The following is a 23,056-nucleotide window of genomic DNA, read 5'->3' on the forward strand; positions in this document are numbered from 1 at the left end:
TGCCTGCACATTCATTGAAACCACAAAGCAATGAGTTCTGCTTCTCATTGTGTCATGTTAAAGAGATTTGCAATTTGGAAAGTTTTTGGTCAAATTTTAACCAAGTGGAGCCAAGACGATCTTTGCTTCCAATTTTTGTGCCCTGCTTTCTCCTGGGTGAAAATGAGTTTAATGATTTACAAGGCTTCACTGGGTTCGACTGATGCTCGGGGGTGCTGTTGTGGTTCAGGGCTTCCTTCCCAGCCGTCCACTGTTTCACCTCCAGCTGGCTGAGCTCCGACTGGAGGAACTGCAGTATGGAAACATGGCAGAACAAAAAGCCGAATCGGCATGTTTTTTTCTCCTTATCCTCCTCGGCCAGTGAGAGCATTGACGTACCATCTAGCCTGAGGCCGTCCTCCAGCTAGACAACAGCCGCAAATTGACAACATGTGTCCCGGTTCACAAACCAGACAAGCTCCCTCGACTTGGAGACACACTTAGATTCCCTCAGCGGGGTTTGTGTTGGAAAAAGGAAAATAAGAGATGCAGCTGTGATCAAATATTGTCTCTTACAGTAGTTCACTGAATATAAAGATGTCTTTCTTTGGATTGAATGAGCAATCTGTCAAAGGGCCCCTGCTGTAATTGGGGAGCATGCATGATTCAGCTTATCATCATAAAGAGGTGTGGATATAGAGATACTGAACACACTCTTGTGTATTTATAGGGCCAACAGGCAGTTGTGAGTCCGTCATGATGTCGTGACTGGGTTGTGGCTGAAGCCTCTAACCCTGGCTGACTGCCAGTCTTAATCACCACTTGTATGAACCAGCTATCCCATGAGCCATTGCTCCATATGTTCTTTATGAAGCGTTATACAATAGCAAGAATATTTGCTGTTCAATGGATATGATAATGGGACTGGACTGTCTTTGTGTTTTGCTCTAATGAAGTGTTTTGCACGCTCTTAGAGAAAGGGTGCACTGTTTGAACACACCAATGTGCATGAGGGGTTCAATTCCCTGAGTGGTTCAGTGGGTTAGGCAAGGCATTAGCAGGGGTAGTAGCCATGTTTAGGGTTTCAGTTCTGAGTTAAATTGAACCAGTTTAATTCTACAAAGATTAAGGTGTAATTTTTTCAAACTTCTAGACAAGCAAAAAGCTGCAGACTGAAAGAACCAACTGTACAGCAGTATCAAATGACAAACATAACAAAGCACAAAAGTCTTAATTAATTCATAAGTATAAATCAAAAAGTGTGATATCAGAACATCAGGTTTGTGGATTAAAAGTAGGTCCTAATGATGAGACATTAAATTATTAAATTAGCATTACTACACGGGATCATGGTCATTGCTTTGGAATGCATGTGTTGAAGTTTCATAGTGTCCTACATATCAGAAATGGAAACATACCGTTATGTTTACTTTCAATCATTAGCCACTCCCTTGTTCTTTAACACACACACACACACACACCTCATTTTTGATGTAATAATTGACGTGATGATGTACTGTAATAAGTCCACGCCCTTTTGTGTTTTGCGCTCTAATGTCCTCACCCTGCCGTCATTCCAAGAATAGCTCCTGGTACGTCTGGCAGTGCCACGCCCACTGCAGCCTCATTACAGCTCTATTGTGTAATTAACGAGGCTCTCGTTTGTATATAGTTAATCATTACACTATCAGGTCAATGAAGTGTTTGTACGGGAACACCCAAGTTATGATAGCAGAGTGGTTATGGAGTAAATTATATTGTCACAAAAAAATGTCTATATGTCTATATGTATATGTAGGTGCACGTGATCTGTAATTATCCGCCATGTGAGGAGCGAACCTGAGCCAAAATTAAAAAATATTTGTTCACTCACCATGGATTTTACCATTAACTCAATGAAGGCAATCAGTGTGGTATTTATATGTAACACGCCAGTGAGGGATTACATCCTTGCCGCAGCAGGTGAAGTGGGGATCAGCAGAGGGATTGTGTGGACCACCTGTGTGACACCACATGTATGGGAGGACCCAGGTGGCTGTCCACGACCTCTCCACTTTGAGCAGTGGCGTTAGAAACAAATTTGACCGCGGTGCAGGAGAAAAGGGTATTGGAAATTTGGGAGATAATGTAAAATACAAAAAATGAAGATGTGATAGCCGGTGGGAAAAATTAGTGTCCATCTTTGGTGTTTTAGTGCTTGTCTTCTCATCAATGTGTCCAAACTTGGACGCCCTTTTTTTCTTTCAGTTTTTTTTCTTATTTGTTCAGTCATTGAAACTGAAAATGTAGCAATCGGCACTTTCTGATTAACAGACAGAAACATCCTAGCTCTGAAATGTGAAGGTTTTTGTGAATTTGAGTCAGGCTGTCTGATCTGCTGAGCATGAGTCAGAGACTACATCCTCCCTGTAGCTGATGTGACTCTAACTCTGACCTCAAGGGCAGAAAAAGGTCAATTTGTACTTTGAAATAAATAAAACATATGAGAAATGAACATATAACTACACTGACATATTTTCTCTTTGGTTCTATGTCATGTGTTGACCTAGTGCTGTGCTGTGACCTCTGACTCTTTACCTTGATGTTAGTAAGCAGAAACCGAAGCCCATTCTTCTGCTGACATCGGATTTAGTCCGATAAATAATGAGAATGTAAAAGCATTCCATGCTGGGGACAGTAAACTAACTGGTTTTACTGAGCTGACAGGTCTCAGTGCATCTTGTTGTTGTGTTGCCATCCAGAGTACAGTGCAGACCACACCTCTCCTCTGCTCTGCTGTTAGTCAGCCAGTATGAATGTCTGTGGCCAGTTTATCTGTGCTAGTATGAGCGACAGCCTGTTGACTTAGGAAGGCTGGGACACTTGTGGTTGTGATAGGGACAAGGACACACAGTCCAGCCCTACACAGGCCAGTATGTGTAAACACACTGAGTGAGAGCATGCGTTTCAGCTGCGTACTGTAGGCAAGGTGCAGCTCTTCCCACACCCAGCATAGAGTCATGTTTACTGTTATATCAGGGAGCAAAGATAAAGTAAAAATCAAAACAAAAACTCAAGACATGTTCAGTAGATTGTAGTATTACTCATGGAAAAGAATTTCTTGGGACTGACTTGCTATAAATAAATAAATATACAAAGCATGGTTTGAATGACATGATATGTAAAGAATGATGGAGTTTTTCTAGATGTGCCCATTGTTTATTCCACTCAAATTTAAACAAGTTATTATTTTCTACTGACATGATTGTTCCTGTACCTCCTCGTCTCAGGGTTGTAACCCGTTCGCCCAGACTGGACGAAGCAAACTGCAGAACAAGCGAGCCAGTCTGAACCAGCAGATCATCAAAGAGATGAGGATGAGGGCCGGAGCTGAGAACCTGCTGAAGTAAGAACAGAACTGATGACTGATAATACATACATACATACATACTTTTGAGTGTCTGCCTTCGTTTTTTTAGTGCGAAGATTGAATGATCCTAAAACATACAAAGAACAAAGACCTCAAACGAAAACACACACAGGCACAGAAATGCCTTTACAATTGTTACATAAGGGAAAACCAACTGCTCACATCATTGATTCATGTGTCAGTCATATTATCTGTATTATTTGCCAGTTAGGTCACAGTTGTTTATGTGACCTGTTGTAAACTGTAGCTTGTCTCTTTGGCTTCACTCCCAATCATGAAGAGGAGGATTTCATGTACTCAAAGAGCCACTGTCAATATTTCACAGAGCCTTTGTATTTTGCTTACAGGTTGCAAAAATGTGAATCTTCCACTCAAGACCTCTGATAGGATTTGACTGCTTTTTGAAATTTTGCATTTGTTCTCCCCTGGGTTTGTAAAACTACATCTCCAGACAAGACTTTTTCCTCTGAGACTAAAAAAAGTTTCGGTTGTTTTATCATGTGGCTGAAAAGGTAACAGGTGGATTTAGTGTGGAGGAAGTTGTGTCTGCTCTCTGAGATTTTAAAAATAAACAGAGAAATTTCTTCTTCCTGCTGACATACCTGTTCTAGTAGGATTGAATGGCAGAATTTGTGATTGACTTCTACAGTGTAACAGAGAGATATGAGGGACTTTACTGTCCTCTCATAACCTTTGCAACCTTATGCTTTTTGTTTGGTCTGGTTGGGCGCTTCTCCTCACAAAAGGCTATTTATTTGAACACAGCTTTCTGCATTTTTCTACTCGCTTGTCCAGCATGTTGTTTTTAAACCAGCCATCATATTTTATATATGTACTATATGTTGGTTCATTTTTATACTAGCATTGAACTGACCTGAAACATAACATTTAGTTTCACTGATATATTGTAAACCCAAGTTATAAACACATTTAATGTTGCAGTTGTGTACAGGCATTAAACTCTCTCTCTTTTACTTTGTTGTTTTTCTCTTCTGTAGCCTCCAGAACAAAAGTCTCATCTCTGATTGAAAGAATAGAGACAAGAATTGACTTTCAGAAATATCAGCCTGATCAACCTCAGTTGTTATTGCCTCATTCATCATGTGGCATAAAGGTTAATGCTACATGTCTCCACCAAAGGTCTGTGATGGCCTTTGTTAACTGTAGTTGGTTTGTATTCAAGTGTTTGACGGAAACTTAGATGTAAGACCGTCGTATTTGAGGAGTGAATTTCTGAAGATCGCTCTGTTGTAACTTTCTAAGGATCTAAGAGCACACTCTTCACTGTTTTAACTGCATCACCACCAGAACCTGCCATACTGGAACAAAAACCAGTCGGTCAGCTACTGGCTTCCTGGTGAGACAAAAATAGTGTGAGGGAATTTTTACTTCTTTAGGTTTTTGCTTCATCATTAGGTCATGAGGTCTCTGTGTAGTATGAGGCCATGTTTCTTATTTTTGTTGTGTTCAGGACATTTCTGGGCTGAAACCTTTGGGCAGTGGGTGTGGAGCCCCCAGCCAATAACAGTGCGCAGGGTGTGAGGGTGGGACACTGTAAAATGTAGCCACCAGGTTCCATTGGCGCCTCCGTCACCTGTAGTCTATTGTCCTGTGAGTCTATTTGGGCTAAAACGTCCTGTCTGGAGTGGCTGTCAGATTCGGTTTGCCATTACACTGGTTTACTTGTTAACATTTGTACTGCTCATTGCCTTTCTCCTTGATGCATCATACTTCAATAAGCTTAGAGATCGAGGTTCAGTGACTGAGGAGTGTCGACACACAGACCTCCCGGCTGTATCCCTCTGGATGTGTTGCTCAGGATGTACTGTATGTGCCATGCAAACCTCTCTGTTTGAAGGGAGAAAAAAGCGAGAGAAGTCAAGTGAGCTGAAGTGTGTTTGTCTCTGAGGCGGAAGCTTCCTGTGTAAAGAAACAAGAGATTCAAAAGTAGGTACAACTTTCCTCTGACAGTCGCCTCAACTTCTCCCACTGGGATTCCTGGATTATCTCTCTTAACATTTGTGTAAAGATTAGTCTGGTGAGGGAGGATACCACTGTGTGTGTGTGTGTGTGTGTGTGTGTGTGTGTGTGTGTGTGTGTGTGTGTGTGTGCGCGCGCGCCTGCGTGCCTGTTAGGCCTATCTAAGCCTACTGCCTCAGAAGCCTCCACATTCCTTCAGTACTTCACAAAGTCTGCCCAGCCAAGTCCAGGGGCAAATGGTGTGTGTGAGTGAGTGTGTGTTTTTGCCAGCCCAGCTGCAGCCCAGACAACGGCCTGCGTGCATTTCTGAGCTTCAAGCTCAACCCCTCACATTTATTTTTAAGGCCTTAAATCACATGAAGTCTGACTGTAGTTCTACCTGTGCTTTCCCACTTGTGTGTGTCAGTGTCTGTTGGGATGGGCACAGGGGTTGTCATGGCTACTGTACCTTTGACATCCACCTGGTTTGTCATGTTGTACTCATGTCATGATGCTGGATTCTCAAATCAAATCAAAAGAACCTATTAAGAAAGTGTGTGTGTGTGTGTGTGTGTGTGTGTTATCCCCTGCCTTCCTTTTGCCTCTCCTCTCTTGTCCTGCATTCCTCTCTCTATCAGCAACAGGTGGAGTCAGTCTGGTCAGACCAGTTCTCTTCTCTTCTTGTTAGTTTTTCAAACTAGAAAGCTCTGCCAGAGCCACAGAGGACAATATACAATTGTTTGGCACAGACGTTGATTAGTTCTTAACAGATTTATATAATGGAGAGTACTAACCTCAGTCACTGATCAAACTCCAATCACTACCTGATATCTCGTTTAAGGCCTCGAGGAAAAATACAACAAACTGTCAGTCTGCGAAAAACAGAGAGTCAGTGTTTTCGGAGAAGAAGAAAACTTCACTGAAACCACATTTCCTGGTTTACAGTCCGATTCTCATGCACCGCAGCATGATATTAAATAGGATATTAATAATAACCTCTGGGCCAGCAAGCTGGCATACATTCAATCCAAACCACAACACCTCTACCTCCTTCACCATGATGGATTCCCCAGACCACACCTCCTCAGAAACCCTTCAGTGGGCCAAAGGGAAGTGATGGTGTGGTGTGAATGTTAAGAAGAGGTTGACCCTGTTCTGTTCCCTGTGTATTTGTTGTTTTTCTTATCAGGAAACAATACATTATTACTAATATTTCCTCCAATGATTCATAAAAAGTTTATATTTATTATTGAACCATTTGATTTTTGAATGGCGTTTCTCACCTGAAACACAGTGGTATTGACTGTTTTTAAGACCTGGTTTATTTGATTTTTTGTTCTGTAACCTTCAGCTGAACTGATTTTTTCTTTTTTTTTTGGCCAGTGCTTCTTTACATCTCACCTTTCGTGGTAAGAATCACATCCTCTGTGATTACAGGGTAATTACAGGGTAGAGAGCGGTGAGGTTACAAAGAGACAGGCTCTGATTGACAACAGTGAATCAGCTCCAGACTGACAAGTTTGGAGCAGGGTTGTGTATGTGTGGGTTATGTAACATTAGTTACTACTGACAGAGAGTGTGTTAGGATTCACTGTAGAACACAGATAAGGATATATTGAAACTGCTGGGGTGTGTGTGCATGTGTGTTACCTTGTATTACCGTGGACACCATGACAATGTGTCATAAATTCTGCTTTACAACGGTTCCAGCCAGTTTTTTCTATGTATGCTAACACAAAGACACAATGACACACACCACTTGGTGGTATCATTAAAGCCTTATCTCTGCTGTGCAGTGAATCCTAATCCTTTTTTCAATTTTTCTCCTTATAGACACACACACACACACACACACACACACACACACACACACACACACACAGTATGTATATACTGCCCACAATGAATGTTTTTGTTTTCAGAAATTATGTGAAATTGTTATATAAAAAAAAGGATCACATGGAAATAAATCACTAGTGGAAATCTAAAGAGAGGTTGTTTTTTTTACAAAATTTTCAATTTGGTTTACTCAACTTCCAGCACACACACTCGGCATGATTTCACTTGAACAGCAGGGAGGTCTGATGTTTAAAGAAACTATTCCTAAGCCACACTACCCAGATTCAAGCACACGCCATGCTAATGTGCCCTTGAACAATACCTACATGCAGCAGGGTTGTGGTTAAATGCGTGACTTGTAATCTCTGCCCTGACATGGGCCCCTCTCTGTGTAGTGGCACATACAGTGTGAGATCATATAAAATTTGTCATGCAATGGTGGATTTTTTTTTTGAAACAGTGATTTTTACCATGGGAAAGAGCTGTTTAGCTACACAGGGATTACAGCTGTGATTCATAGCTCTTGGTTGTGTGCTGGAGAGTAAATCAAGTGCACAGCACGGCACAGTGACGCAGGTCTGTGGTCTAGAATACCAGGGGAGGCACGCTCGTTTTAATAATCAGCTGCAGGAAAGTTTGGCTCTGTCAGAGTGGATAATAACAAGGCTGATATTTCTTTTCTTTTTTTCCACCCTCTCTTTATGTTTTTTTTGTTGTTTCTCTGCATCTCTCCTGTGTGCAGGGCTACATCTAACAACAAGGTTAAAGAGATGGTTCTGTTGGAGTTGAGTTATGTCAATGCCAACCTGCAGCTCCTGATGGGACAGCTGGAAGGACTCAACAGCTCAGTGGAGGTCTATCAGAACACACAGTAAGTGCATATATCACTTTCTCCTTTCACTGCTACTGATTCTACCACTTATACCGCTGCTAATGCAAGATGTTGCTAATTGTAAGTTCATCCATAAAGGTCCCATATTTTACACTTTATATCTAAGGTTTTAAGAGCCAAAAACCATCTCAATGTGGATTTACATCTCCTCTCTCAGGCCTCTCTCTGGAGCTCTAGTAACAACAGGTCAGTGAGCCAATCAGAAGAGAGGAGGCTCTGAGCCTCTCTTCTGATAAAAATATAGCAGATTTCAGTTAAACACTCAGAGAAACCAAATTCTGTAAGGTTGGATGGTGGGTCTGGGTGGGTGTGTCTTGGGGCGTGACTGAGAGTGGTGACTGCTTTGTTGTGACATCACAAAGTTACAGAAGTCCTGACGGCTGGATTTAAGGCTCAGTTCCTGGATGTGTGCATTTCTCTGTGGACTGAGCACTTTGATACTTTCACAGTATTAATATAGAACCTAGAGCTGCTTTATGATCAAACAACACATGGAAATCTCACTTAATAAGATATGGAACCTTTAAAATCTAAGATAAGATAAAAAAATAAGATCTTGTGAGACTGCAACCTATTTTAGTTAGTTAGTTTGTTTTTTAGCTGCACAGCTAACATTTTACACTGTTGGTTTACAGTTGATTTCACGAATGAAAAAGACCGTGGTTTTGTTGTCAGAAGCAATGTATCTGCAGGCAGTTGAATATAATTACCTATAATTTTTCAGATTAATTAAAGGTGTACCATAAGGCTAACTGCCTGTGATGAGGGTGTTGTAACCTGAGGTGCACACACAGCAGCCAGAGCTTTCTGCTGTAGACACAAAGGATTGTGGCACCAGCACTGTTGCCACTGACCCAAAAAACTGTATAACTCTAATCTTAATCTTGAACTACATCTGACCCTATTTTTGATTTCCTGCACACGTGACAACTGGTCAAAGTCCTGTCAGTATGTAAATAAGAGGAAGAGGAACACACACACAGTGTTAATTGGCAGCCAACAAAAGACTGATGGCTCTGACAGTCTGTGATTAAGTTATCATGTGCTCTGTCAGATGAAAGATGCTTGATGACAGAGGATCAGAGAAAAGAGGTGCATGGAGAAGAAATAGACAGACACACATGGAAGACGAAGTGCAAGAGTTTGTTATTGTTAAACTGGAGCAGCTGGTTTTTCAGACACAATGCACAGAGCAACAAGGAAATGATGAGCTGAATTTGTATAAGATAAACAACTAGTACAAGGCCTCTCTCAGTCAGTCTGATGATAGGGTGTGTGTGTGACAGTAATAGGTTCAGGTGTTTTCTCTCTTTAAAGACAAGTCAGGTGTATAGGGTGTGGTTGACAGTGTAGTATTTATGTCATGGGGGATGCACACAGTCACGTACCAAGTACGACACTAAGGACTTGATGACTATGATACAGAAATACAGATGTTTATAAAAGTGATAACGGATATCCTTTGGGAATTGTTGTCCCTCTGTTTTATCTCATGATAACATGTCAGCCAATGAAAAAATAAACAAATAAGCTACAGTACTTATATGCTTTTGGAAAGGAGAGCACTTGGTTTAGATTTAGATTTCAGAGATATTAAATGATAAACAGAAGTTTTCCATTTTGAACATGTAACATGTTCAAAATAAAAGTCTTCGGATAGAGAATTACAATGATTTAAAGGCTCTTTGATTGAATGATGCCTGCCTCCACCTGGCTCCTCTTATTAAGAACACTTCCTCTATCAGCCATCTGCCCGGACACACACACACACACACACACACACACACACACACACACACACACACACACACACACACACTATACATATGCTAAACACACTAAACCTACTCTACATATTCACTCAGACAATAACAAAATGCATATACACATATATAAACACAAATACATGTGTGATATCTGTACACATTACCATGCATACACAAACGAAGATGCCATGTTACCCATGACAACCCATCACAACAGAGCAATTAAATGATTAGGAAGATAGAGGCATTATGGAGATTTGTGGGGGATGGGGGTGTTGTGTGGTGGTAACTATGGAAATGGTCCTGAGGGTCATTGACAGAAATCTTACATTGTTCACAAAGTATCAAGCTGCTGCTCTCAGGCAGTCATTGGAAAAACATTAGTATGTATTTTGTATTGAGCTGCAAACCAAGTTTTGTGTTAAAGTTTGACATAAATTTGAAAGTGACCTTATAAAATCCAAAATGCCATCTTTTGTTGGCGCTACAAGGAGGCCAGATTAGTTTGTTTGGCTTACAAAGTCTCAGTGCAGCGAATACCAGGAGGATTTAACCTGGTTTTAATAAATCAGGTTGCCTGTCTGGGGTTGCAGGCAGACTGGACTCCCTGTGTAAGAAGATGAATTTCAACCCTCAGGAATCCTGCAAAGCAAATATATTTCCCAGATTGTATTTTGTGTTCCATTCAATGATATGGCTGATATTGTTACCCACAGAAACTGACACAGTGTGTCAGCTGTGAAGGGGTTTGTTGCACTGCGGAAAGGAACAAGAAACAACCTCCTCTTTCTGGACTTAGATAAAACATATCGTCCACTAAGAAAAAGACATTAAGTTTACTAATTATGTGATAGCAGCATCCTCGAACTTAAACAGCTGCTCTTCTGTACAAACCTTAAGCCCAAGTGTCCTGTCACATGGGATCAAGGGACTCAAGTGTGGGAACATTCAGCCTCCCATCAGCCTCGTCGTCAGGCTCTTAGAGGAGCACCTGCTCACTGCTTCATGCAAAGACAATAGCCCCGCTGAGAAACCATCATCAGTTCTACTCCATTGTGTCTGTGTAAAAAAAGAAATTAAACACGTGCAAAGTCCAAAGGTTTCACGTCATTATTTTCACACCACCAGACATACAAAAGGCCATGCATGCAGGTGTACAGGTAACATGTACGTGGGAATATCAGATATGTTGAGAAAGTCTCCTCCTGTCACTTCTGAGCAGGCGTCTCAGTGGGATGACGCTGTACAGCCACAAAGGAGAGCTAGCCTCCTCCTTTCAGCCTGAAACACAACCTCAGTCTTAGTTACGGAAACAAAAAACCTCTCCTCACTTTTCTAGGCTTTTCCCATCAGTCCACCGTCCTCTGAATAGCGTCTTTCTGAGGTTATTTCTCAGACCAGATCCAGCTGGTTTTGCCATGATGCAATGCAAAACACGAAGCACATACAGTATATGTAACTGGTGTGGTGCACATGCTGCACATGAAGTCAGTGACCTCGTTCAACCACCTAATGAAAATATAGCAGCTTGTGTATCTATTTTTGCCAATCTCATCAAACATGTTGAACATAATGTTTAATACATACTGTACATTCCTGAGTGTAATATTCATTCTGTGTCTCGCACAGACCCAGAATGCTACTTGTTCTGTGATTTGTGAGGCAGTAAATTTGTTCAGTTCCCTGTTGTAATGTTCTCGACCTGGACAACAAACTGAACTTTCTTAAACCCCCATTGAAACAGCACAAATGAACTGATGACGAATGAAAAGAGTAAGATAAAGACATCAGTGCCACAGGCAGCTTCATTAACTCTGCTACAGGAGAATAATTTGCACTGTTATCTGAGATTACTTTAGACATCACCTGTGACAGCTGGTTTCTTGTAAGAAAACAAATGTATGTTCACTATAAATGGTCAGATTGTGACTTAACACATTTTATATGTTGTAAACAATTTTATCTGTGCTGCTTTTCATTGTGAACCAGAGTTTCAACTAGACTGCCAGGGTAATAGTCTGTTCCACGTCTCACACACTGGTACACTGTGTGTGTCTGTGTGTGTGTGTGTGTGTGTGTGTGTGGGGAGTGAGCTTCTGAGAGGCTTTTAACATTTCAGATTCCCTGCAGAACAGATATCCTCATCCCCCATGCCTCTCTCCCCCTCCCTCTATCAAACCAGAGAAAAGACCAGAGTGATCTCATCTACAAGCACTAATGGATTACACTGCAGCCTCTATCGTGCTCTGTCAGTTGTTACTGATGAATGAGGTTTTCTGTGATTCACAGAGCCAGTATGCCAGAGGAATGCTGCCTTATCATCAAGTGATGAATGAGTGTGAGGAGTTGTTTTCTGAACCCTCTGGTTTTCATGCAGAGAAAAGTTTGTTCTTCATCTTTGATCTCTTTGATGGAAAGAGTCATGATTATAGTAGATTTGGGATTAAATCATCAATGAATTCTTGTTAATTTTGGTTATTTTGGAGCTGAAGTTTGAAGTCTCATTGGAGGTAGTTTTGTGTGGAATAACTTAAATGTCAAGCAAATCCAAAAGCAACCCTCTCATGTTTTTAAAAAGCGCAGTTTATTTAGTAACGCCTCATTATTCTTCTGTCAGCAGGGGTTTTGTTTTTATAGACTCTGTCTGATCAGCAGCACGTATCTATCAGGTTATATTTCCTCAACTCTGATAACAAGCTGAACCTGCTTTCCATCTGTCAACAACAAGGGCCTCCAGGTCATACGACAAGAGAAACTCCAAACCAAAATAAAAGGTTAAGCCTGTGTTTTATGGCACCCTCTGTTTATTGTTTGCTGAGCTAAAATAATAGAAGATAAAAGCCAGTTTTCAGTGCAGAGGAGAGAAAGAATCGTTTGCATTACTGAAGCAAGGCTACAACTCCACAATGATTAATCAACAGAGAGCTGTGTGGCTTTACAACACAGGGAGACGTAGGGGCCCCATTCACCTTTTAAATCCTAACTCCTGCAGTGTGTGCTGTGCTTTGCTCTAACAGCACCATCTGCTTAATCCAGACTTACCCTCTTTGAAACTACACTGAGGATTAAAGGAAAATGTAAACTTTCTGAAGGAACAAAGCTGTTGATCAGGCTGTTAGTTAGCAATGTACACCTTATTATTCACTAATCTGACTGTGCTGTCAACACGGTGTCCCTAACAAGGCTTGGTCTGTCATCAAAGGGAGTTGGTTGATGTCTTGCGCCACGCCTTAGAGATTAATGCGTGTGAGTTTACATTGCGTACATTAATTGTTTGTGAATCAGATAAGAAATGTATTGTCCTTTTGTATGTAAGGTCACACATTTTGTCAGTGTTTACTGTGTTATTGTCCTTATTGTCAAAAAACGAAAAAAAACCTAATGTACATATATATTAATGACGATAAACTGACTGGTCATGATATGTCTGTTCTTCTGTTTTGTGTGCAGTGAAACAGCCAACATCCCCCTCATCCCTCTGGGTCTGAAGGAGACAAAAGAAATTAACTTCTCGACTCCATTCAAGGTAATGCAGTTTCACCACTCTCCTTATTATGAAAATGTGTATAAACATTTGTACAAGAATTTTCCATTTAATGTCATGCAAGTGTTATGTACACAAGGTGTTTGCTATGAGAATTTCAAAATTAAAGTTTCCTTTAAGAAGGATTTGGGTCACATTGTCTGTTCACCATTTATTCAGGAACATGATCTGCCTATAGAAAGATGCCAAAAGTGGGTCAGTGGTTATTGAGACTGGTAAGTTATGATGTAGCGATGCTTCAGTGCAGGGAAGCACTCTCGTAAATGTCCTGATGGCACTTTTATAGCATTTGTTGCATCCTGTGCTGGTGTGTTGGCAGGCACTGTGAGAGGTGATCTGACTTCATGATCTCTGAGCATGTTAATTCTGCTCTATTTATCGACTGTAATCGCACCTCAGTCTTAATGACCGGGTGACGCCTGCCTCTGGCTGGCTCTCACAGAGCCGCAGCTCTCGCCAGCCTACTTGGCACTGCACAGTTGGACTTCTGTGTACAGTTCAGACATGATGTGACAGAGAGGAGGAGTTGTGCAAGAGGCCGTCCTGTAACTGAAAGGTCACAGGTTTAAGCCCCGGAACACTCCCAAACAACTGGCCAGACAATATGATGTAGAGATGATTGAGATGGAGTTGTTTCTTGTTGACAGGACTTCATCTTGGAGCACTACAGTGAAGATGGAAACAGTTTTGAAGATGAGATTGCTGACCTGATGGACCTGCGACAGGTAACGTACACTTACATTCTGATCCGACGTTATATGTTTATCTTTTCTGATGTGATATCTTTGCACTAGTGGTCCTTCATTTGTTTAGGAGCATTTATAAAAGTTTATACCACACAAAGTATGAAACATATTAGTAACCATGCAGATAGTTTTGGTTTCATTTTCTGAAGTACTGAGATAATTGTCTCTGGTATTTCTGCCACCACCCAAATGCAGTGAAGATGAATGGAATTTTGTTTTATAGTGTGTTGTTCTGAAAACATCTGAAAAACAGTAAAGCACCTTTCCAGAATTAATGTCCACCTTCCTGTGGATTCTCCACAGGCCTTGCTGCCAACAGATTTTGTGGATGTTGTCTTTTGAATCATTTTTCAAATGTAAATTTTCGATGCTTTGAGCAAAACAAAAAAACCCACCTCTGTTGTATTTGTATCTGAAAACCTTAGAAAATAAAAGTAAATATATCCAGATATCTAGGTAAAAACTTTTTGTGATGATTTGGGTGAACTTATTCTTTAATTGGGCTTCTGTTTAACATCTTATCCACTATTAGTCCATTAGAGAGGACCGTATCACATCTCTTTCCTTTCATGTCGTAGGCTTGTCGAACCCCAAGTCGGAGCGAAGCTGGAGTGGAGCTGTTTGCAAAATACTACAGCCATCTTCCTCTGATGGAGAGCCGATTCTTCGCCCCAAATCGCCAGACTGGCATTTTCTTCACCTGGTACTCACGACTTATAATATTTAATAACAAATTAAAAACTATGATGTAATAATAATAATACGAGCAATTATCAAAATGAACTTCAGCAGGAAATAAGCAAACAACATTATAAACACACCTGATGTGAGCCACTACATTTTTAGTTACATCCATAAATCCATGGATCAATTAGTATATCTCGAGAGAAAAGAGCAAAGACATACATACAGGCAGCCATAACTTATACAATAATAATAATAATAATATGTGTGCTTTTCACTATTTTAAATCTAAGAGTAAACAAAGTTGGTCTGAATGAAGTACACACAAATTCTTTTTAGCTCCTTAATGCAGTTTTTTGGGGAAAATTTATGTGTTTTTTTGTTTTTTTTGTTTTGTTTTTGTTCATTCATTTGGAAGAAATTGTGTGACATCCATCAAAACTAAAGAAAGAGTCTAAAAAGCAGCCAAGTGAAGCTCTGACACCCACTGACTTCATGCTAAATGCACTTCATTCATTCAGCAGAGATCGCGAAGAGGGAGAAGATGAGCTTAAAGGTTTAAACCCTCACAACCTTTAGATGTGAAGGAGAGAAGAAAGGGCTAAAGATGGTTTAAAATCAGAGACGATTCGAGTTAGAAATGTGTAAATACAGAACATTTAATATGTATAAATGTTACTGTATCTAAAGTTCTTAATTGTGGCAAACAGGCTTTTATTCTTGCTATATTTACCTGCTTAATTCCTACTGAACATATTTTTCAACTCCAAATATAATATTCTATATTACTGGTTGCATTTTTTACATTATTTATCTTCTTGGCTTTTACTTAGTTTTATTTTCTATAAGGCATTTTGTGATTGTTGTGATGAGTGACAGCTCCCTCCTCCCTCCCGCAGGTATGACTCCTTCACAGGCGTGCCGGTGTGCCAACAGAACCTGTCACTGGAGAAGGCCAGCATCCTCTTCAACATGGCTGCCCTCTACTCTCAGATTGGAACCCGTAGTGACAGACAGACAATAGTCGGCCTGCAGGAGGCTATCTCCTCCTTCCAGAAAGCTGCAGGTAGGAAGAGATAGGGGAAGTGGTAAACTGTGATAACTCCTCTGTCAGCAGCCTAGAAAGGATCGTATAGACTCATTTCAAACAGTCAAAGACGTCAAACATAAATTTCTTTATTTCCTAAAACCGGACTTATGTGTGATCCCATGCGATATCTGGGTTCAGTGATACAAACAAAAGAGGGAATAGCAGTACTTGAAATTCTGAAGTGCTCCCATTGACAGAAACTGTTGGGCTAGAGAAAAGGAGACACATGTACAGATGATGAACAGTTGCGTTAACACGTCATCTTGATAGCTTTGTTTAAACATTTGACATGTAAATCAGCTCATCACTGTAACCCTAACCCTAACCCAGCAATCTCCAGGTGACGTTCTTTTCTCCTTGCAGACATTTTCTAATGAGCTTAACATTAAAAAGGCTCATGCTGTTCAGTAAAAGTGTACCAGTGCGAACGCTGCCTTATTTTCAAAATATATGCAAGCCTCCGCCCTCTGACTTCTGCTCCATGACGGAGAACGAGTGCAGTCGATGTTTCTCTGGCTCTCTTGTCATGTGGCTGAGCTCCAGAAAGTACCAATCATATGAACTGGTTTCCCAACCCTCCGAGGTTTCAGGAAGCTCAGACAAGTCTTGATAGAATTATGAGTTGGCAGTACGAGGAGTAATGCAGTATAATTACAGTTCTGAACAGGCCAGGGGTTTGGTTCTATTGCTTTGATGGCTATAATTTTGGCTTGAACTAAGTAAAACAATTATGCTGTTAGGAGGGAACATTGTCACTAGTATGACGAGCCAGTAGTAAAGTAAGCAGGGAGGTGAGAGACAGGGATGCTAGCTGTTGCAGGGCTGCTGCAGTGCCCTTTAGCCAGGGACACAGAGGTTTAGAGGATTGGAGCAGCCAGCCAGCTATCACAGAGTCTTAGATGAAGACTTGTGGGGCAGTGCTCTGTTATTAAGTTGTCTACAACTCTGTGCTGCCAGGTTTTTAATCTATAAAATAAGAGGGAGGCACTCTCATTTGGAATGCAGATGGTCTTATTGCTTCCATTAAACATGAAAAACTAATTTGAGAAGCTTTGTGTCTTGGCTAAATTTTAAAGAAACACATAGACATTGATCTCACTGCTTGCAGGGAGCTTTTCTCCCTTACTGAACTCTGTAGTAACAGCAGCAGACCAAGATGATCTGACATACTGAAGCACTTAACTTCTGTGGAGCATTTTTTAAAACCTCTCTATAAGACAGTGTCAATAATCAGGGTTAATGCACCAGAATGCTGAAGAGCCCAATCTGTCATTTGGTGAATAAGCATTTTCCAAATAGACAGAAATAAAAGAAAATCCACAAAATTCATATTGTTCTTTTTTTAGACTAATTGTAGCACTAACTACTACAAGTTACTATTAGAGTAACTTGTTGAATGTTGGGGATCTACTGTACATTTCATAAGTTTGGCTGTACAGGATACATGAATACTCTCCACACATGAGACCAAAATCCAAAGTAGCGATGTTCTGTTTAGAAATGACCATTTCGACGTTGGATGTTAGTGACAGATCCTGCCTGGATTATCTGTTTGGATTACGTGGCCTCTTGTTATGTAGCTGACCCTAACTTCATTGTGGAGATAGGAAAGAGAAAAGAGATTTAATCCCCTGCAGGTCTCAAAATGTAATTCTTAGTATGCAATATACAATAATCAAATTATTTTTGTTCTCACATAGTTAAATAGGATGCAGATTATCCTGGGCTTGTTTTTCATAGGCCTATGTTTTTTATACTGACCAAATGGTTTAAAGTTAAGAAAGTCTACAAAGACAAAATGAAGAAACCTTGTTTTCCTCCCAACTGAAATAAATGATTGTTAAATATGAATATTATTAAGCTGGAATAGTTTGGGTTTGAGCTGCACTGATGACTCATTCTCCCCCAGGTGTCCTGAACCACCTGAAGGAGACCTTCACCCACACTCCCAGCTACGACATGAGCCCAGCCATGCTCAGTATGTTGATTCGGATGATGCTTGCTCAGGCTCAGGAGTGCCTGTTTGAGAAGACTGCATTGCCTGGGATTCCAAACCAGTTCTACTCCCTGATGAAAATGGCCCAGGAGGCTTCAAAGGTACATAGCAACAAAGGCACTCACACAGTCCTCACATTTTATAGGCACAGTGTTCTTTCTTTTGCTGTGGAGTCAGTACTGTGCTTAAAGTGTGTAATGTAAAATGATAATGTCATCACAGTCAGACTCTTCACTGCTATCAGTGATTTTGTCCTGATCAGTGCTTTTAATGTCCTCTCAGTAACTCTCTCTCGCTTTCTTTTCCCGCCAGGTCTCAGAAACCTATGACCAAGTCCACCAGTCCATGATCCAGACGCCAGTCAAAGACAATGTCCCATTGTTCTGGTCCACAATGTCGCAAGTCAAGACCAACCACTACCGCTCAATGGCGCACTACTTTGTAGCCTCAGCCCTGCTCGACCACCAATGTAAGGAAAACAGTTTATAGAGAAGTTGATCATTTTCACACAGATTCTGTGTTTAAAAGATGTAAGATGAAAGAACTAAGCTAACTGAAAAACATATGCTTAAATACAATAGAAACTGAAGTGGACTGTTGGTTTTTTACTTGTACTTGGACAGCTAGCAGTGCTAACTTGCTGATGATAATGTCACCATACAGCGAATATCTGCTGGTAATCCTAGAGTCAAGCTACATTACGTGAGCATGCAAGTTATTTTTTCTGTTTCTAGGAAGCACAACTGTCAGAGCAGTACAATGCATAGTAATTTGCATAGAACGTGCTCTGCACCAGGTACAGCACTGCCCTACATGTTAAATAGAGACAGGTGTGTTCTTCATGCACAAACTTTAACACAAAGTTGTCTAATAATATTCGGTAGTGTAACTGTAGCAGCAAAGTCAACAAGATCTAACATGGTCCCTTTTTTCTTAAAAAACTGTACCACCATAGTAACTTTAACAGCATGGGTTTAGTGACTCCAGTCATCCTCCACCCCTACTCCATCTGAATACTGTAATGTATTTGTTTTATGGCATTAGCCTGGCTGTTGACTGTAAAGGTGCAAAACACTTCTGGCTTCAGCCGCCTGATTTTGAACACCCTGGAAAACCTGATCCCCCTCTTAAAGTGCTGTGTAGGCCGCTGGGTTGGTCATGTCAGATGGCTAGTCTGAACCACAGCCAGCCACAATGCTATTACATAACAGCTATTTAGAGACACACAACCCACGGTAAAGAGAGGCTGTGTTTCCAGGAACTCTGGTCAGAGAAAGACAGCAAAAGAGAGTTTGAGGGAAAAAGAGAGGCAGTTAGAGTCAGTGAAGTGGAAGTACTGCTGGAGGATTACAGTTATGTAGCCTCTTAATGCTGTCTACATGATCAAATGGCAAAGAGAGCAAGTGAGAGAGCCAGCTCCCAAGTGAGAGAGAGAGGATGTTTTGTGAATGAACAAAAACCCTCCAGTGATTGGTGGTAGTTGTGGTTGCTAAGTTTGTATCATATTGCTTTATTTCTTGATGTCTTGTCATTATTTATGATATCTTATAGTTCACAACCAATCCTTTAGTTGAAAAAAGAAACACTACATTAATTTGTTATTTCCTGCCTTATACTGGTCTATAACTCAAAATGTCCTTCTGCTGTGCATCAATATTTTGACTGTTGTTGGGCTCATGTTTTTATTCTTTTTCTTTGTTATTACTCGTTTATAATTGTAATTTACGAGAGGTTAAACTGAAAACCAAATTAAACAAAATACAGCAGATGATATGAAGCTTTACAGTGGATGGCCATAGTTTTACCCAGTGCTAAGAATGGGACGAGACTGAATAGGGGAACAACAGAGCGAAGCAGCTTTGAGTTTGGCAGCTCATTAACAGATTCCTGTGTGAATGAGGAGAACAGAGCAATTACCACAGGACTGTAGAAAGAGGACTCAGCCCAGAAACAGGGCAGAATGAAGGCCGCTGTAGTAAACACATCAACCAAAAACACTGCTAAATAAACACTTTATACCATCTCTGGGAAGCAGACTAGTCAGAGTCTAGAAAGCTCTGGTGCTTTAGATTTACCTGTTAGGTGTGATGAGCCAGGGTATGAAAGAGAGAGAGACAGTTTAGAGGAATACAACCAGAGCCATCAGTATCAGTGTAGATTGTCCCTGGTAATCTATGCTAACAGGTACACTTCAGTTGATACATACAGTTCCTGTATATTGTATATATCATATTTATACATTTTAAAAATGAGATGTGCTCATATATCCGCGGGCACATACTAACTATAATATACTAATTAACAGCAGCTGGTTTATGGATGGGTGAAATAATATATAATGTATGAGGAAAATATGAATATCATTCTCTAACGTGATGAATGAAATGTGTGCAGGCAGTAGCAATGACTTTCAGAATTAAAATTTTCTGTTGTGGAAATACCGGATGCCATTTTCATTTTACCAAAAAAGAGCTTGTACTATTAAAACATGTTTTTTTATTTAAAACCAGCGCACTTCAGCGTAATATGTTATAATATCATCCAATGTAATATCTCATAATGGTAATTGTAATGTGTGATCGCGGGCGGGTCTCTAAATCGTGGAAAGTAATTGGTTTGGTTTTATGCATACATGCGGATTTCAATGACATCAGAGCCAATAAACTCATCATTACTGTGTACTGACTCATCGGTAAACGGTGTCCTGTCATACATTGCAATGTGTGAGTGTAGTGTTAGCCGTTGTTTCAGTGATAACCCCATCCTGCATTGGAGAAGAATGTTTCTCTGTCATTGATTCTTTGTGTTGTCTGTGTGCACAGTGGGTCCCAATGATGATGAGGACAAGCAGGAGAAGACCTTGTCACAGGTCTATGATCGCCTTCCTGAGGGACGCTCTCCTTTGGACATCCTGAAGAAGAAAGATGAACGTGAACGAATTGGTAAGTACCTCATTATTCTCTTGCTCTCTTCCCTTCCCCGCTTTATCCCTCTTCTTATCCTTCTAATGGTGAATTTTGCTCCCTCTCTCCCAGGTAAAGCACACATTCGACGGGCCATCCTGGGTCATGAAGAGGCTCTGAGGATTTATGGTTTGTGCCACCACTTGAACAAGCTGGAGATCCTGGAGGACATTTTAAAAGCCAGTCACCAGCGCTCACTCAAGAAGCGCAGTGAAAATGACGAGGAAGAATTCACCGACTACACAGAGGCACCTGACATCATCTGTGAGTGTTTTTAGGAGAGGGCAGAACCTCAATCAATGAAAATATCCTGTTTTAGTAAATACAAAGAGCTCAGATAGGATTGTTAAGTTTATTTGAGTCTCCATTAAGCGTCACTGAGGTGACAGCTTTTCTCTCCGTGGTTGACATAGAAACTCTTCGGTAACCGTAGAGTCACCACAACAAACACTTCACAAATGACACTAATGTCGAGCAGGACCAACGTATTGATTTGTGAGATTTGTCTCTTTGGAAACGGTTCATAAAAACACTGCTGTGTTGTGCACCACACCTGCCGCAATCAGATCTGATAAGTGACATTTATTTCCAGGTACAGATGATGTAATGTTTACACTGCAAACTCCCTGCCTGCCTCTCTACAGGGCGACAGTTAAATGACATCTTTGTTTTCCTCCCCTTTCTTTCCACAGCTAAAACAGAGCACAAAGCAGAGATGGAGGTTCCTGCGACCACAAAGGTGAAAGTCAGCGACTTTTTCCAGAGGCTGGTATGTGGGTTACTAATCTCCTTCCACTCACATTGCTGTTTTTTTGTCCATGTTGGTTGGTGTATTCAGCAAGTGACATGAAAGGACTCTGGATTTGTGTTTTTGATAATTAAAGCATTCTAGTGTTTTTAACACCCAGAGTGTATTTTTGTTATTTCTGATTACAACCAACCATGGGTGAGTGTCTTGGATGCTTTGGCACTTTGGCACACCGCTCCAAAGCCTCCTGGACTTTCATCCCAAACAACAAATACAAAACTAACACTAACCATAGATACAGGTGCTCTGATCCTGACCTGAACTCTACTTGGGTTTTTGTGGTATTTATTTAGAGGTGAACTTTACAATTACAATTTAGCATTGATGTTGTGGGGTGAAATATCTACTGAAGTCAGTGTTGGTTATTTGAATTTACCTGAAGATTTCAACCTGAGCATGAGATTTGCATACATGTTATTCCCCCCGATATCATCTCATAGATTCCTCACATTTCTAGCCTTCTTTTGGGACTGCTCATGCTAAAATGTATGAAGTCATATTATACTGTTCACATTATCATGGTGGTGGCTGGGTGGGGGCACTGGCATCCTCTGTCACATCTTATGTTCACATCTTCAGAAAGAGAAATTGAATTGTGTTCAAGTACACCATTTCCATCATCCAGCACAGTTACTACAATTACTATGATAAAAAACAGGCTTAAATTTCAAGACCACTTCCTAACAAGCAAATAACTGGTAAAGAGGTCAAGGTGCATGTTCCCAGCATGTTTCCCACACCACCTCTCTGGTTCCTGCTGTAAAATTCCACCTTGATCTTCATTAACAGTCTCAGCAACAAGACTGTAATGTGATGTAAACTGTAATCCACTGAGATCTGCAGAGCAATGAGAGACTGAAAAGATAAATCCAGTACTATCTCTCCATAAAATCTCTATGGTCATAATTAAAGGAGCACGAGCTACAGGCCTCATCGTGGTGTTACATAGGATTGATTGTCAGGATTTACTGCAGGACAGATTTTCTCAGCAGATAAGTGTATTAATGCAAGATAGCAGAGGAGGCCTCAGCAGTCTAAATGGGAAAGTAGGACATGTTTGTGATCAGTTCTGTCTAGTGCAGAGTGCAGTCAGTATTATTAGAAAATAAATTGTTAACTCAGTTCAAGTCATTTTACAGGTACAAATATCAAACATTTTATATATGCATTTTAAATAACTTTAATTGATAATAACTGTAACTTTAACTTTTAGCGAGATAAAATAAGCAAATTTAAGACATCACTTCTGGTTTAAGCATTTCTTGATGATTCAACCATTTTTGTCATTTTATATTCTATAAATGCAAAACCAATTGCCAGATTAATCCTTAACAACAAATAGTTGTCATTTGTTTTGGTGGTGTTGTTCAGCTATTATTTT

General features: G+C 40.5%; 1 protein-coding gene across 1 annotated transcript in view; it reads left to right on the forward strand.

Annotated features, from left to right (window-relative positions):
* Positions 1-23,056, forward strand: part of rhpn2 (rhophilin, Rho GTPase binding protein 2) — a 29,815-nt gene that overhangs the window by 2,109 nt on the left and 4,650 nt on the right. Inside the window, exons 2-12 of the mRNA XM_087180248.1 lie at positions 3,249-3,364; positions 7,929-8,057; positions 13,295-13,370; positions 14,036-14,113; positions 14,713-14,837; positions 15,718-15,884; positions 17,818-18,005; positions 18,217-18,373; positions 20,727-20,846; positions 20,940-21,131; positions 21,560-21,708. Of these exons, the coding sequence (XP_087036374.1) occupies positions 3,249-3,364; positions 7,929-8,057; positions 13,295-13,370; positions 14,036-14,113; positions 14,713-14,837; positions 15,718-15,884; positions 17,818-18,005; positions 18,217-18,373; positions 20,727-20,846; positions 20,940-21,131; positions 21,560-21,708 (1,497 nt within the window). The remainder of the gene's footprint in view (positions 1-3,248; positions 3,365-7,928; positions 8,058-13,294; positions 13,371-14,035; positions 14,114-14,712; positions 14,838-15,717; positions 15,885-17,817; positions 18,006-18,216; positions 18,374-20,726; positions 20,847-20,939; positions 21,132-21,559; positions 21,709-23,056) is intronic.

This window comes from Seriola lalandi, unplaced genomic scaffold (genome assembly GCF_002814215.2).
Source record: "Seriola lalandi dorsalis isolate HSWRI2012SDOR001 ecotype SW California unplaced genomic scaffold, Sedor1 jcf7180002054898, whole genome shotgun sequence".
In the NCBI taxonomy this organism is placed as follows: Eukaryota; Metazoa; Chordata; class Actinopteri; order Carangiformes; family Carangidae; genus Seriola; species Seriola lalandi.